This window comes from Fringilla coelebs, assembly GCF_963513975.1.
Source record: "Fringilla coelebs genome assembly, chromosome: 1".
Taxonomy (NCBI): Eukaryota; Metazoa; Chordata; class Aves; order Passeriformes; family Fringillidae; genus Fringilla; species Fringilla coelebs.
The window spans coordinates 135,220,421-135,237,188 of record NC_140028.1 but is presented as its reverse complement, the minus strand read 5'-3'; the positions used below and the strand labels follow the sequence as shown (position 1 = coordinate 135,237,188).

Genomic DNA, 16,768 nt, shown 5'->3' with positions numbered 1-16,768 from the left:
AGAGCTCTTTAGAATCTGCGCCAAGATGACAAGAAAATCTTCTGGAAAAAAAGAGCAACTTCCTTCTTCAGCCTTCCCTATAAAAAGCCTACTAAAATGTTTGCTACTTTTATTATTTATAAACCAAAATGCTTCACTATATGGATTTACTCTGGAAAGATGAAGCCACATATGTGGCATATGTTAGTCATGTTGATGTGTGCAGCACTGCACAATGCTCAGATGTCATATTCTAAGTGTAATGTAAGGGATAAAATGGGTACTGAACTTTTCCAAAAGTCTGACTTCAAATCTATATTTGGGCATCTAAGTGACCTGCTTTTATTCAAAGGTGCTGACTACTCAGCTGCTTCCATTGACTGCAGCAGAATATAAGAGATTTTTTTTGTTGCCAAATCTATTTTCAAGAACAAAAATTACAGTCTAGTATCTTTGCAACTCCTAAGTAATTCTGCTGGGGAAAAAAAAAAGGACAGAAAATTAAATACATCTCTGTTTTGTTGTACTCTCCATAAGATGAAGGCAAGGGACCATATAATAAATTCCAGTAACTGTTTCTATGCAGGAGGGAGATTAAACATTACTGCTTTGGATTCCAGCATGACAAATAACTTTGCTGTTGAGATCACAATGGCAAAAGAGAAATGGAGATGTGCAACACATTTTTAAATTTATGTACGCCTGTGTTGGGGTCCCTGACTCATGTATTGACCTTAGTTGCCCTGAACAGCCACACCTGGGAACACATTCTGCCCAGGACCTCCCCTTAAGCTCAAGTAGGGCACAGTTTAGGTCTTTGCCTGAGCTACGTTGTAGGTATGCCTGTCTCCAGCTTTGTGTTCTGGTTATACCTTGGGTCTCTCTCATAGGCAGCTTGCCTGCACCTCTGTTTCTGGCTCTGGATAGACCCTGTGCTGACATTGTGCCTTCCTGGATGGACCTGATTCATCTCCTCAGCCTCTCTGGGACTGCTGATGTGATGTGTGCGCTTGCCAGCACCTTGCCCACTGAGTGTGGGCCCGTGCCTTGTCACTGAGGGCACTGGTTGCAGTGGGATGACCCTCACTTGTGGTTTGTCCACCTCATGGAGCTGCCCTGCTCTTGCTTCTCCCTAAGGATCTGGTCACCTTGCTGAAGCAATGAACAAGCAAGCAAGATCTACAGCAGGCAGGTCAGTTTGTGTTATTCAGAAGTGGATGTATGAGTTCTTGTAAAGGCACGGGAGCTGTATGCTCCATGTACCCGTGGGTACTGACCCCGAACAGCGATGGCAGATGTTATTGAGCTCTTCATCGTACAGCAGAGCAATACTGTACGTGGTGTTTGGTATTTCTGAGCTGGGCAGATGTGCCTTTGCAGGATGTCTCCTGTCATTGACCACATCCTCTGTGGCCATGGAGGCAATGAAGAAACATTCTGCTGGGGGCGTAACAGCACAGTGAGGTTACAGGGTGCAATACTCTAGCAGGGGACCGAGCTTTCTGTCTTTGCTGCACGGCGGCTGTAAGGAACCGCTCTACTCATGGAGCCGGGCTGGGCGGGAGCAGCCGGCAAAGCCCTGCCGCAGAGATCCCTCTCATTGCTACAGATCCCTCTACAGAGAGGGAACTGCAACCGGAGTAACTATCACATAAACTGTACCGAATTACGGTGTGACTAGCTAGCTAAAGAGTAGGGCGAAGGGAGGTTTGGTTTCTCAGTGGGCTGGCGATGGGCGTAAGGGCCGGAGAGCAGCGGACGACAGCCACCCTCTCCCCGGGGCGGGGCCGCGGCGGCCCCACCTCCGCAGGCCCCCGTCCCTGAGGGGCAGGAGGCGCGGGCGGCCCCCCTGCCTCACTGCCCGCGGCCGCGCAGGCGCCGCGCGCGGGGAACATGCGCAGTGGGGCGGCAGAGCCGGCGCTCCGCGGTTCCCGCGGGGGCGGGGCGGGCGCGCGGTGCGTGGCGGGCGGGCGGCGGCCGCTCCCCGCGGGGGGGGCGGGGCGGGGCCGCCGCGCCGAGCGGGGCCATTTCAGCCGCCAGGCCGGGATGCGCCCGGCGTCCCGCGGCTGCCCGCCCGCCGCCCGCTTGCCCGCGGGGCTGCGGCGCTGACCGCCCCTGCCGTTCTCTCCTGCCCGCCCACCGCTCTACCCCACACCATCCCCTTCCACCTCTGCCGCCGGCAGCGCCATGGCGGCCCCCAGCAGCATCGTGCCCGTCATGGCGAGTAAAACCAAGACCAAGAAAAAGCACTTCGTGGCGCAAAAAGTGAAGTTGTTCCGGGCTAGCGACCCGCTGCTCAGCGTCCTCATGTGGGGGGTCAACCACTCGGTAAGCGCCGCCGTTCGACCCACACAAGCCCGCCCGCCTCGCTGGGGCATCGCACGGGCGGGACCGGGGCAGGCACGTGCCGCCGGGAGCCCCCCGCCGGCTGTCGCCCCTCGCCCGGCGGGGCCGGGAGCGCGGTACCGAGCGTGGGGTGTGCGGCGCGGAGCGGCTGCGGTGCCGTGCCCGGGCGCGGGTGATGCGCGGGGTGCTTGCGGTAGCCCGCGTCCGCCCTTTGGCCCCGCGGTTCCGCTCGGTGGCAGCGGGCGGGAGGTGCCCGGGAGGGGACGGTGCTGCGAGCGGAGCCCGAGTAGCTCCGCTCCTGCCGCCGGCCGCGCGCGGGCGTCGCATGGATGTGCTGCAGTTGGGAAAAACCCCGGTTATCAGTGGGAACTGGCCAAGTTCGTCCCGTGTCCGTGCAAGTGTCCGCTGCCGGTGTGCGCGGGGGAGGGGAAGAGGAAGGGCTCGGTGTGGTAAGGCGGCAGAACTGCACCATTTGCGAAGTGCTCCATCACCCTGCGGGGACGGGCGGCCCGGGCTCCGGGAGAACCCCCGGCCGGGCGATGGTCTGCGTTAAAATTAGGAGCCTGGTAAAGATGTCACATGGTTTGGGCATTACGAGGTTCAGGTCGCAGCTTTGCATCTTTAAATAGTCACCATGGCAGGTTAAAAGTGTAGGGCCCAAAGATCGCCAAAAATCGGGTATGAGGATAGTTGAGCAAAGAGCGTATTCCCTTCTGCTGGCGGAGCGAAGCCTGTACGCCTGTGTCGGGTTAGCATGGGTTACGCCTGCTGCTGAGTAACGAGCCTGTAAGAATGTCAGTGTGCAATTTGAGATCAGACTACCAATTTTGAAACGGCCGCATGAAACCGACAGAGAAGTCTGTAGTATTACTATTCCTTTTGTTTCCTGCACATCCATATCCCATGAGTTTTTTACCTCTGTGGATGTTTGAGTAATTTTTGCCCAAAGCGTGGAGTCTGTGCATCAAGATTGAGCTCTGTTAGAGTGATGTTAAACAGCACAGTGCCTGAAGTGAGGATCATGGGGAAATGCTTTGGCTGTGTGTACCAGACAGAGGAGAAGCTTCAGTGAAGTTGGATAGTCTGCTTAAGGTAGCAGTGTGAGTCCGTAGGAAATGGTGATAAAGGATTTCAAGTTTTCTGTAGGTCAGTTGTGAGCAGTGACATCCTATGTCATGAACTGAGTAGTTATTTATCTACAAAGCAGAAATATCTTTTTTGCGGAAGTGCATTATATTCTGTTTGCCTGATTTGAGCTTAAATACACACATTTCTTTTGCTCCTTTTGTAGCGGCTGGTCTTATAGAAAATTCCCAAACAGGCCTCTTTAATGAAAGAAAGCAAGCTGGTAATTACAGGGTGAGAGACTCGAGCTGAATGGCAGCATGTGCTAGCTGTTCACTATCTCCCTGAGGAGAGAGGGAGAAGATCACTGATGAAAGCAGAGATCTTCCTGTTGCAACAGCTCATTGCCCTGTGAGTTCACAGTGGAAATACCACTACTTTTAGAGGAAAGACCTCTTCACTACAAGTAATAACCAAGTATATAGTGACAAATACAACACCATATGCGATCCTCACTGTCCTGCAGTCATGTGCTGTAGTGTGCATAGCTGTTCCCAGCAGAAAATGTAATAAAGTGTGTTAGTTCATGCACAGAAGATGCAAAATTGTGAACTGAAATCCTCTCATTGGAGTGGCTCAAAAAAACAACACCAGCAACACTACAGGCTCAGAGAAAAGAGGTTTCACATTCACATGAAGGTGATGGTTGTAGGTGTGAATATCTGTTGTGTTCTGCAGATGGCATTTCATTTCCTTACCCCATTGCAAAATGTAGTCATGAGTAATGCTTGGAGGCCCTGTGAAAGTGAAATCCTGCTGAATGAGAGAGCATGGAAAAAAAGTTAATTTGATGCGTCCAAATTAAACATCTCTTCTTGGCCAAGAATGCAGCATTGAAGTGTTGCAGGCTTCTCTGTTAGATGCTTTTCCTGTCATTTTGTAATGCTTCATGTGGCAATGTCCAGCAAATGAAAATAAGTGTGCAGCCTGCTTTAACTCTGTTATCACAAATAAGAGTTTCTCGTGGGAGAAATACAAACAATATGTGTGGATTAATTAAGAACAGGAATTAGGAATCCTTAGGTTTCTTAGCAGAATAAACAGAAATCCATAAGCAAAGGCTAGACTAAGAGCATACATCATAGTACATTATGGGAGTAATTAAACTTAGAACACAGTAATCATCTGAAAAATTATATTTAAGACTGCCTGTAGTGCCTGTCAATTAATGAGACAATAGAAGTCTCTGAGTCTTACTAACTGTCTTGGGGAATGAGTATATATATTGAAACAGTGAACTGAGATTCAGTTCCTATGTTTCTGATATTGCTGCATGTTTTGAAAGGAAACACTTGGTGAAGATGAAAAAGGAAAAAGATTATTTTTCTGCAGGTTTATTAGATTTTTAATCTTAGGACTAAACTTGGTTGTTGAGTTTTGGAGGATTTTCAGAGTTTGAAATTGAATGTTAAGAAGTTAAGAAAAAAAACCCCAACAAACTGTTGTCTTAACTCTCCTGTCCTAGAAGGAAACATGTCTCTAAAGGGAAAACCTAAACATTGGTGTCACAAAGCTGAGGGCTGGCAGCAGAGGTGTGAATTCTTAATGGGGGGAAAAATTTGTGGAGGCTGTTACCCCGGGTTCTTATCAATTACCCACACATTCAAGAAACGGCAAGTAACTTGCTGTTGCTGTTTAGGTAGAAGTAGAGAGATACCTAATGTAAAATCCTGCTTGGTAGTACAGTCAAATTCAGTAAACTTCAGAGGGCATGTGAGAGGAGAACATGTGAACGTTACCCAGTGTCTTACGAAGCAAGAAAAAATGTGTTCAGTTTCAGAGCTGTAAATTCATTTCTCAGTGTTCCGACATATGCTGTAGAATGAAGCTTGCTGCTAAGTGAAAGGGAAAGCAACTGTGTCCCATTTTGTAGATCTGATTATAATACTGATGACTTGTAGCAGCAAAGACTAATTGTCACTGCTTGGATCTTGCAGGCATCTGCATCATTAACAGTTGATTTTATCTTGGTCTTTTACTCTGTGTCAAAGATAATCTGGCTGTGCTACTGAAATAAATATTTAAACTCAGTGGTTAGTATGACTTAAAGCTGTATTTTCAGCTAGCACCATAATTGTGCACCTTAATTTACAACCGATGTGGTAAATAACATTCTTACCTCTATATTGTCAATGCTGCTGAATTTCCAACAACGGTAGGAAGGAGGAGAGGGAAGGAAGGTGGCATGCATCTTGTTTTCTGTGCCTGAAAATGAAAGCCACAGATTCTGTGTTTTCTGCATCCTGTGATAATCATCCCAGGCACAATGATGGTGTGCTCTCACTAGAATTGATTGCCTGCTTGTTAGGAAAGCTGGGAATTTGTAGGCTTAGGTCCTTCAAAACATCACCGTGAAAGATGGCAGAAAACTAATACAAGTGGGTTTTTTTGTAACTAATTTTGAGGTAAAGAACAGACTGCTGGAGAGCTTGCCTACTGTGTCAATCATTAAATGTATTTAGGAGAAGAGCGTGAATACCTAATGAAGTTATTGAGCATACTGTATAAGTTAAAAAAAAAAAAAAAACACTAAACCAAAAACAAACAGCCCCCCCACACCCCCAGCCCCTGGAATCTGTAATCACCATCTGTTTCTTGGATGATTACAAGCTGATCCAAAAATTTAACTGTGCCTGACTTCTCAATGGCACTTGCTGCCTAATAAGCAAGTGTGGAGAAACAAGAATACATGGATAAAATTACTTCCCCCCCAGCACTTTGTGGAGTACATCAGAAGGAGTGTATAATTCTGTGGCTAAAGAATTCAACACACAGTGAACTCCATGACCTTCTTCAGCTACTCACATGAGGCACTGTGAGCTTCATGCTACTGTTGCACTGTTCCTTGTATTCTTGCTTGATATTTTTAACAGAAGTGGAGCAAGACCAGGACAGAGTAATGAAGAGAGAGCCGTGGGACTCCAATCTGTCAGTGTACCTCTTGGATTCCTTCACCTTAGAGTTAGAAACTGGGGGGGGGGGGGGGGGGGGGGAAGCATGTCGAGTAAATGCATCTTTCTTCCCCTCTCATACAGTAAGATATATTTGATCCCTTTAAGAATGTTTCTGTATCTGCATAAAGCTACAAAATGTCTGTTCTAGTCAGTTTTCAGTTTGGGGATTTTCTTAGCTGGTATACTGGTCTTTTCTGCTAGGAACTTCCATCCAGACAAATACACAAGTAGCTTACTTAATTAATACTTGTCCTTATGTTTTAACATGCCACTGGAGAGCATGTTAGGTTAAATGGAACCTCTTGGTTGTGGCATAAATCAATTTTCTTAGTCCTGATTTACCTAGAAACCTTCTGTCCTGATACATGGTACATGTAGGAAAATGACACTGAAAAAGTGTTATTGAGTTGTTCTGTAGGAAGATGAAACCTAAGTAATTGAAAACTAGGTGATGCCCTCTGGAATACAAACTCCATGTTTATGATTAGTTTTCATTAAAAAAAGGGTGAGATCGGTTTACCAAAACAAGCCTACAGCACTTGGTACTAGTGGTGTGCCTTCAAAAGTTACAGGAACTGATACCTTCTGTGTCCATATTCTTAATATAGTCATAAATGATGATGTGACTAGTGACACCCTGAGCATATGGAACTGTAATACTGACTCATGGCACTGGCTGTCAGTTCAGCATGTTGGTTGGAAACTGTCTTGGGTGGGGAGGGCTACTTATCACTTGTCAGGTGTGTTCTTACTATTTGTGTTTCATGCAGATGAACATCACTGCTACAGCTGTGTTATAAGTGGTTTTTCAAAACTAAGGTAGAGTAAAACTAAAGGTATTAATCAAGATTTTCAACAATGAGTTTAGAAAAAAAAATCTTTTGAGTTGTTTAATGAAGGTGGTATTAGACTGTGGGAGAAGGCTCTTTCTAAGAAGCTGGAAGAAGCAATGCATTAAAAAGCATTGATTACATCAGAGCAGATAATAAAGCAATTAAAACTATTTTAAACTAGTCAGTTGGGCACTCAGCCCAGATGTTCGCATATAGAAGGAAGCAGAACAGGAAGAGCTATTTATTGAAAACTTAGTTCTTTTTTTGGGTGTCAAGCTCTGTGTACTGAAGAAATTAATTTGATACTGCTTTTGCAACTGAGTGGATGGACTAATAAAAATAAATTGTAAATATTGTGGTTAGGCTAAGGGTAGTAAGCATGCCTCCATGAAAAACAAATGGGAGTGATACTTTATGTCCTTCTGTAAACTATTGAAAGGGATGCATAAAATAGCTTCTGTTAGGGATGAGAGTGGGAGAGCTATGAAAGAGCTCTGACAGCAGTTTCAAAACTGCTTTCTGTAGTTTCTTCCAATCTACAAGATAAGGTGCTGCAAAGACTAGGGTCATTTTTTTTTTCCTGTGGGTTTTTGAAATGGAATTTCAGTAACCCCAGCAGAAAGGGCTGGACAATGTTCCATGAAGCAAATAGGCAGCATGAATTGGTTCTGTTGGCTCAACTTAGTTTTCTTTTTTGAGTATCCTGCACCAGATGCCTTAAGAGTCTCTAGGGTATTATTTTTTAATTCCTTGCTCATTAAAGCAGACACTTGCATTATGCCCATTGCCAGGGCCTGGTAGATGTTTGTTTTCCTCCTGTAGTTTCAGGGTGGCAAATTTTGTTTACAATAACTGACTCACCCCATTATTCAGTTCCTGTTCTACAGCCCTGTTTTCTGTTCTTCCTTGAAAACATCTTGTGCCTCAGGGATCTGTGCGCTGGCTGTACGTTGTGCAACCTCATGACATCTTTAGAGTAAGGTGAAACTACTCATTATTTACAGGTCTTCAGTGTAATCTTGCCAAAACTAAGCACTTGGCAGTTGTAGTCATTTTGGCTTATGGATACCTTGACTTGAGAGGTTACTCATCTTGGTTGTTAACGATGAGGTTGTAAAGGTTTGAAAGTAGTACATATTCATTTCCATACTCCAGTATGGATTCATTATTTTATCTTTACTTCCAAGGTATATTTCCATGTGTTTCCATTTCTTTTACTTGGTACTTACTATGCAATATCTAACCCAAGTTCTGATTTCCCTTCCTCATTTTCACTATTGGTAACTCACGTGTTTGCACTTAGCAAAATCGTTGAAGCAGTCTAAGAAATGGCTGCTCTGCTATGATGGTAATGAATGACAAACCTTGTTAGTTTTCATAGTCTGCATCCTGGTGTATGGTGGAATGGGTTAGCTTTGAATTGTTGAGATAGTGACTTCTTGCATGTGGTTTGCTACATGATCATCTGTCTTATGATCTTCCTGTTGAGCCTCTATAATAAGTTAATTTGTTTTGTGTTGAGAGATTGCTTAATAAGGGTGTTGTGAAAATTGTTTGAAGTAACTGAATGCTTTAGTGATGGATCTTAAACTGAAAAGAAAATGTTAGCTTTATCTTCAAAGGATGGGGTTGGATAGTTTGCAATAGAAGTACTTAATGGCCGTACACCTTTTAGAGTACTTGATTTTCATCAGGCTTGGGGAACAGCTACCTTGTGTACTGAAGCAAGGTAATTAGTCTAATCCAGCTCTTTCGTGTGCATTGTAACTTCCCAAGGCAATTCTAACATTCTTAACACGACTGTGAGTATACGTGTGATCCTTTTAGATTGTAAGACAAAACTGAAAAATCACATTCCCTTATGTGCCATTATTAGAAAGCCTGTGGAGCTCCTTGGTGAGATTGAGTCTTAAAGAACCAAGAACCACCTTTCAGCTTGAGCTAACTGGGTTAGTCTCACTTTTCCTCATCTTCCTCCTGATGTCTTAGGCATAGCAGAGTTGTGGGACAGCATATGATGGTGTTTGCATTTTATCAATCTCTGCCATTACAGTCTTCCTGGTTAACAAGTTCAGCCATATCTGTTTTCCTTATTACTCAGCTCTGAAGTAATAATCTGGCAAAAATAATACATTTTGTGGAGTTTTTTAGATGGACCATAATTCATTGAAGTTCACGGTCCAGCTATGCAAACAGCTGTGCCAGTAAAAAGAATGTGGAGTTGATGCAAAAACAGAAGAGACAGGAAAATAACTTCCTTGTAAGGATGTGCCACTTTAAGCTAGTGTAAGGTTAGACAAACTACAACCTCCATAGTACTGAAGGCTGCTGAAGCTGGGGCTGCTGGACTGGTTTCCATTCTCTCTGGTACTGGTCTGATCCTATGGCAAGTTCATCTGAGGAGATACACTAACAGAAAAAGAAATGCGGAAGAGTGAATGGGGTAGGAGTTGCGTACCACAAAAGGCCGTATTCGTAAGCGTCAGTGCCAGCTGAAAAGAGGAATTGCAAACACTGCAGGGAGCATAAAGGGAAGATCTGGAGTATGTATGCTTAGAGATGAGTTTTTATAGCAGCTTAAGACAGTTGGAGGGACTTGTATAGCTCTGGAGTGGGCTCTTTGACCTCTTGTCTCCTGTCTATAGCTCAGTTTCATGTGTAATAACCTCAAGTTAAACTGTTGTCCGCAGTAAAAACATCCACTCGAGTAGAGAACTCTCACTGGATTCTGCACTTGTAATGAGGAGACCTTTTTCAACGATTTTAGTCTCTTGAAATATGGTATTTTGAAAAAGACAAAACTATAAAACACATTGAGTGACTATATGGCACCCAATGGTTTCTGGTCATCTCTACACTCTTGGTTTTTAGAACATGATAAACTCTCTCACGTCATCATATCCAGAGACCGAATGTCTTCAGAAAAGCTGTAATGGTTTCCTAGGGGCTGGAGTTTTGTGGTTGCTTTTAGAGGTAACTGTCAGCATCTGAAAGAATGTCTAAACAATAACAATTCTTGAGAATCCTACCTTTAAATAGTCTCCTGCAGCCTATCAAGTATGTGGCTGTAACAGTCACTGACTTTTTTTGTTGGGGGGAGAGGGGGTATTTTGGGGTTTTTTGGGGGAGGGAGGAAAATACCCAACTTGGTTAGGCAAAGACCAGTTAAAAGAAAATGGTTTATTAATAGTTTTACTGTATTGAACTGAAATTGAGAAATATCTGATTAGCTTGTGGTGCCAAGCCTCTGAACAACAAGCCATGTTGTTCAGACCCTTACTAGATGATGTGGGTAACAAAAACATTTTTGGTACACCAGGTTATGATGTCGGTGTTCCTGGCTGTGCTTTTTATTTGTTCAATATGCTTTTCTCTATCAGAAATGTAAATTTTCTGTAGTTAGTGTTTATTGGTGTTATGGTGTGGTGTGACCCTTGTGGGTTGGGTTCTCAGTGATTATAACAAAACATTCTAGAGGAGTTGAGAGAGAAATAGTTGTTAAAGTTTGTGGTTGTTGAGGCCCTTTACAATGTGCAAATCTCATGTATTATGGTTTCCTGGAGCTGAGCAAAAGTTGGAAGATTGACATAACAAAAGCAAGGTTGCTAATCTCTGAGCTCCCACTTTGGTCTTTCTGACTTTTTGTATTTTGAGCTGAGCATAAAGCTAGTTGTGGGAGACCAAGTTGCAAAATACCAAAAATTGAGAAAACAGTTGAGTTGAGGAATGGGATATCTATTTTTATTTCTGGAAGAGGAAGGACTTACCAACACATGCTGTCTCAGCTGGCTGTTCAAAAGAGCTGGTTTTCTCTCTGGGAAAGACAGCAGTTTCAGACAAGCTGACTTTACTGGAAAGTGCATTCCAAACCTCCTCAGTCACAGCAAACTTGCAGGTAGAGGGCTTAGAAATGACTCACTCAAACTGAAATGTGGTGTCAGATGCTTGACACCAGCTTCCTGTGCAGTGCCTTGGGGTTGATGCTAATTAGGGTGTCCCTGCTGCTCTCAGTTTGTGTTCCCCCTGCCTTTAGTAGCAGAGGAGAATTGAAAAGAAATTTTCTCGTTTAATAATTCTTTAAGGTCTTAAGCAGAATTGTCAGATTAATGTGCTTTCAGTCTGACTCATTATTTGCTTTGCAGTGTGTGGTATGTTAACCAGCCTTCTCCTGTGATGACACGGTGGACAGGACCACACAAGAAAAGCTTTCTGGATATTCCTCAGGCTTACAGAAGACAAGTGGTAAAAGTCATTTACAGAAACAAAACCACAGTGCTTGTTAACAAACCTGTGTACCTGCTTGCAGGCAGAAAGCACTGCAGCCACTGATTTTGGAACCTCTTGCTCATTCTGTTCCTGATATAGCAGCTTTTCCAGCTGTTATTTTGGGCTTCAGCTGATTCAACAATGCTGCTTTCTCTTTCTACCTATAGCTGCAGGCAGTTGTGGCTGGTTATTTCATTTGAGCGAGCAATGTCCTTCAGGCTATGTTGGCTCAGGGTTGTTAATAGGCTTCAGATGTCTGTGAGCTCACAGGATCCTGCACTCCCCATCACTCTTCTGATTGTTCTGTTGCAGTACATCAAAGCAAAACAGTATTGAAATATTGAGTATTTTGACTATTGGTAATGCAGTATGCCTTTATCTTGGTGTGAGTGTGGTGGATTTCTCTTCTTCTCAACAATCTCTCCCACCTGCTGAGGTTTTTTCCCCATGTTAAAAAGTTACCTAGTGTTGGTATGGGTGCTTTTAGTTCACTTTACTCTTCAGACATTATTTTTCTACTCAATGACTGTATCAAAGAAGTATATTGCAAGTTTCTCCTTGGAAGATGCCATTCCATAGGCTATTTTTAATATTCCTGTCTTGTTGAGGAAATCTCCCGGACTTAAATATTTAAGTCAAGTTTTTAATTTTCCAGTGAACGACTTGCTGAGGTTCCTGGCTGAACATGACTTGCTTCACAATAAAAGGTTAAGCACCTAAGAAGTTACTGGAAGAGCCTGAAAGTAGTGGTTGCTCCTGCATGATGTGCTGATCACCTGAAAGATGCAGATTTATTGGGTTCTGATGGGTGATAACTCTTTTACAATGCTTCTTGCTCACTACTCTAGAGCAATGTGCCTGAGGTCTTCTTCACCCCATTATAAATGCCCTTCAAAATCTAGAGACTCTTTCCTGAAAAGCCATGTTTCTAACTGTTGTACAGGAGAATGTGTAATGATTGGTCGTTTGAGGGGTGTCTTTGTTTTGCTGAAGCTGTTAAGCCATCCTTATAGTATTTGACATGTAAAAATGCTTGTTTTATCCATGTGCCTTAAGACTTACTAGTGTCATGAAAACATTCTTGTTTGATTTTTGTCACAAGGTAGAATACTGTTCTAGTGGCAGCACAATGCTGAAAAGTTCAGAAATGAAAAACAGATGAAGGATTTAGAAATATGTCTAGCTGGCAGACAGTAATTCATGCTGTTACTATGTGCATATGATTATCTCAATAATATGTGAGGCTAAAATTCACTTTAAAACTGCATTCACAGCTTAACAGATCCTGTGGGGCTTTTTTTACAAGGTGAAATTGATTTAAACCATCATATTTTAATGGGTGTAACTTTATGGAGTTGAGTTGGCCAAGATGTCTGGTGGAACCTGGACACAAAGGCATAGGCATCCGTTATTCAGGTGGTGGAAAGTAACACCTGAAGTAACTGGCTTGGTTTTACTTGTGTTGCCATGGGACCCCTTTTGAATTGAAGACATCATCCAGGAGATCTGTCACATATAAGCACATAACTGAGATTTCAGGATTGCTTGTTTTTCAGTCAGACTTGTGTTCTGACCAATAGTGGCCTTTTGATAAGCAAAACTAAAAAGAACCTGGATTGTCTGTGTTTTGCTGATAGTCTTGAAATACATATAGCCTATTCCTCGAAAAAGTGTGAGAATTTGAAATGTTCTATGAACATTTGACTTGCTGGTTAAAGGCTTTGAAATGAGATAATTTGTGACACACTGATTTCTGACATGGGAAGCACTGTATTTAAGTAATAAAAACCTAGACCTTTATTAAAGGAAGAACATAGATTTGGTTGTGTGGAGTTCTCAAGATCAAGTTGTATAGCTACCTGTAAAGATGAATAGTTTTACTGCAAAGGTTTCCCTGATTTTTGTCACCTGCTGTTGCAAACAGACTCAAATAGTGGTGTGAGCTGGCATGGATCATTTGGATGATGAAATCTAATACTATGGCTTCAAGTAGGTGGAAGAGGCAACTGAGAGCCAAGATAAAGCATGATGCTTGAGCTACATTTTCTCTACTACTTACTTACCTTTACTTCATTAGCTAGCAAGTCTGAGCTCAGAATTGGTTTGTCAGATTCATGCTTGCTATGGTTTTCCCCTTACTTGAATATTAGTTTTTCACAGAAGTTGCTGTGTAATCTCCCATGCTGCGCAGCTCTGCTGAGGGATACAAAATCTTCCTAAGTACTATGGAGTGTGTGTGGAGCCTTGCTCCATGGTTTTGATGCACCCTGCTTTTCCACACCATGCGATAGTAGTTGTTTAGGTAGTAGTGTCTGTCTGTCTCCTCAAGTGAGAAATACTCCTTGAGTATGTCAACTCCTTGAAATACAGTTCTGTGGGCTGTAACCATATAGGGTACTTAGTTTGTGGAAATGATCTCTCAGTTGTTGTTTTGTCCAGGAATGCTAAACTTTGGTATGGCATAGCTGTTGATGTAGTTATGCCATGCTGCTATCTCTACAATTTGTGCTAGACTTCGGGACCACTCTTTAAAAAGCATGCGGTTTCATTTGAGTTTTCAGATATATCTAAAGTCTCAGAGCTTGAGGTAGGGTGGATAAAAGGGACCAGACAAACCAGGAGTGAAAATGCTCAGCTTTTGGACTCTTTGAACATAAAATAAACAGTGTGCAGTGAGTCACAGCACTGCTGCTAAATAACTGAGGGGAGCATGCAAGTTTTAATTTTTTTTAATGGACTGTCCAAAGGAGTGGTATTGTTGAATTTTACTGTCACTTCCAGGACAGATAAGCTGATTTCCTGCCTAATTAACTTATTGCTTTCTGAAGTGTTTCCTAAAGCTTTGAGATCCTGTGTATTTACATGTATTTGCATAAGTAATGCACAAAGGAAAGTGCTCAGGAGAATGTGACTGGTGGAGTTGGCAGCGCTCACTGTTGCACAAGGTACCTGTTTCACAGCACCCCCAGCAAGCAGACAGCTTTGCAGCCACCTTGGAGGGGCATGGTAAATGGAGCAGTGATAGAAGTGCAGTCAAACAAATCCAGCCTGCAGCTCTGCCTTTGAGCCAGTCAAGCTGGCACAGGTCGTGGACACTGAAATCTGCTCTTAAAGCATCCAGGGTGACTGATCACCCTGGAGAGAGGTGGCTATGCTGGGTGACTGATCACCCTGAGAGAGGTGCCTATGCTGTGGATGTCTTAAGTTTTGGAATGGTAATTGTCATCATAAATTAGAATGAATTAAAAAATTGTGCATGATTACTTCAAAGCCGAGTTAAGCTTAACCACCAGTGAAAACTTCACAACATTGTTAGTCATCTTCAATTACCCAGGCCATGACTGCAAAATTGTTGCATGACTCTATTGTAAATATAAAAGATATCCTGTGTTAGTATAAACATCTTCTACCTAAGTGACACTTTCCTTGTCACTTAGCTCCAGCACTATGAAACCGAAGACATTTAATCATGTTAATTTTCCATGGTGATTTAGTAATGAACTATTTAAATTATTTATTGGTTCTCCTCCCCCCCTCCCCCCTCCAAGGCGTACGTAAGGTCAGGAAGTATGAAATAACTTAACCTGACACCAGTAACACTGTAGTGTAATACCTTCATTCCTGAAGATTTCCAAAGCTCTAAAGCTGGCATTGTACTTTCACTCTCCACATGTGGAAGAGGAAGGGTGTTTTGCAGACTAGCAGGGGATTTTGTTTGGGGATTTACATGGCTTTCAGTTGTCTTTCTCTGATTTCTGGCCAAGTTGTTATATAAAAGCATGGCTTCATTGTGAGTGTGGGCCTCCCTACAACCTGTCCTTTCCACGGGTGAGCTCAGCTGCTGCAGTGTGTGTGCTGGTCAGCTGGGTCAGCTGCTTGCCTGCTGAAAGCTAATGCTGTGTGAGGGCAAGCAGGGGAGAGCAGAAAGGACAGGAATGGGATGCAAGCACAGCTGGGAACAGTGGGCAGGAGAGCACACTGGGAGTTGAGCTGTGTGATGCCTTGCTGCAGAGATAAGGCTAAGCCTAGGTCTATGCCAGCTGTGAACTGGCATAGTTCACATAGTTCCTTTTTGGGACTCTTTTTGGTTTCTTTCAGTGCATGGAGGGTAGTGATTTTGAAACTTGGAAGGTTGTAATGGTGATCCTCAAGAGGAGGAGCAATAGATGAAAAAGTGAAATCTGTCAGCTGCTGCTTGAAGTTACTACTTCTATAGGTTTTACCAGTAGCCTTATTCTAATAAGCCTCTTTATTCTTGAGCTTGTTGTCCTCTAACAACAGATACCAAGTCTCTCAACACTTAGTCGTTTTTGTGCTTTCTGTGTCAAGAAAAGAAGCAATAAAATCTGACAACTTTGATATTGCCAGTTTCAAGATCAGTCTTTTAGGGGAGATGTTTTTAAGATGTATATACAAGAAATGCTAGGCAACTAAAATGCAAAGGAAATGAAAAGTATAGTCTCTGGTATGTGATTTTGTAAAAATCCCTTTGGAATACAGATAGTCCATATCCATAGTAGCTTTTGGTATCTTGGAAGTGCTTCTGCCTGTCCCAGTGGGAGGCACTGACACCAGTTTTAGTCTACAGCTGAACCTAAAAATGAATGTGTTGGACTTAGTCCATCATAAAGACAGTATTCTGTCTTTAATGTTGTGGGTTTTGGAGTCAGTGATAAGGAAACCTGAACAAACCATTCTCCTGCCTCTTTGCCAAGAAATGGAAAAGTCATTCTACTTCTTTTAGTTAGTCCTCTGATGAGACTCCTTCCTGGTGTTATATGATACTATTGGAAATCTTCACAGAAATTATTTCCTTTTTTCCATGCCTAGAGTCTCTTCCTTTCTATTTTTAAATGTACATCACTTACACCTCCATTGCTGTGTTCCCTTCCAGTTTAGGGTTGTGTCTCTAGTAAATCTTTCCTCTGAGAAACAATTTATGCTTACTCTGAATAAAAATTTGCCAGATAGGTAAAGCTGTATTAGCTTGCTTGTGCCTAAATGTCTTTAGGGACCCTGAGTGTATGCTCCTAGTAGGAGTATTGGAAGTGATAGCTTGTGGTTCATTTTTAGTTGTTGCTTACCTTTTACTTTCTTTCAGCAACAGTTGTTGTTGGGTTTTGGTCCTATTCTTCCCCCTTCCCCCCTGGTATTGTAGCTTTGGCCAAACTGTTTTATAGAGAGGAGGAAATATTTTTAGGAAATTGAGTACTTGATTTCTGGTGGGATCTGACAAGTACTGCAGTCACTGGAAAAGGGACAGGC

At 43.2% G+C, this 16,768-nt stretch overlaps 1 protein-coding gene across 2 annotated transcripts in view; it reads left to right on the top strand.

The window, feature by feature from the left end:
* Positions 1-1,984: 1,984 nt before the first annotated feature.
* PIP4K2A (phosphatidylinositol-5-phosphate 4-kinase type 2 alpha) overlaps positions 1,985-16,768 on the top strand; it is a 107,424-nt gene continuing 92,640 nt past the window's right edge. For both annotated transcript variants that reach the window (XM_084209505.1, XM_084209504.1), the window contains exon 1: positions 1,985-2,307. In XM_084209505.1, coding sequence (XP_084065631.1) covers positions 2,167-2,307 — 141 coding nt within the window. In that variant the 5' untranslated portion in view covers positions 1,985-2,166. The remainder of the gene's footprint in view (positions 2,308-16,768) is intronic.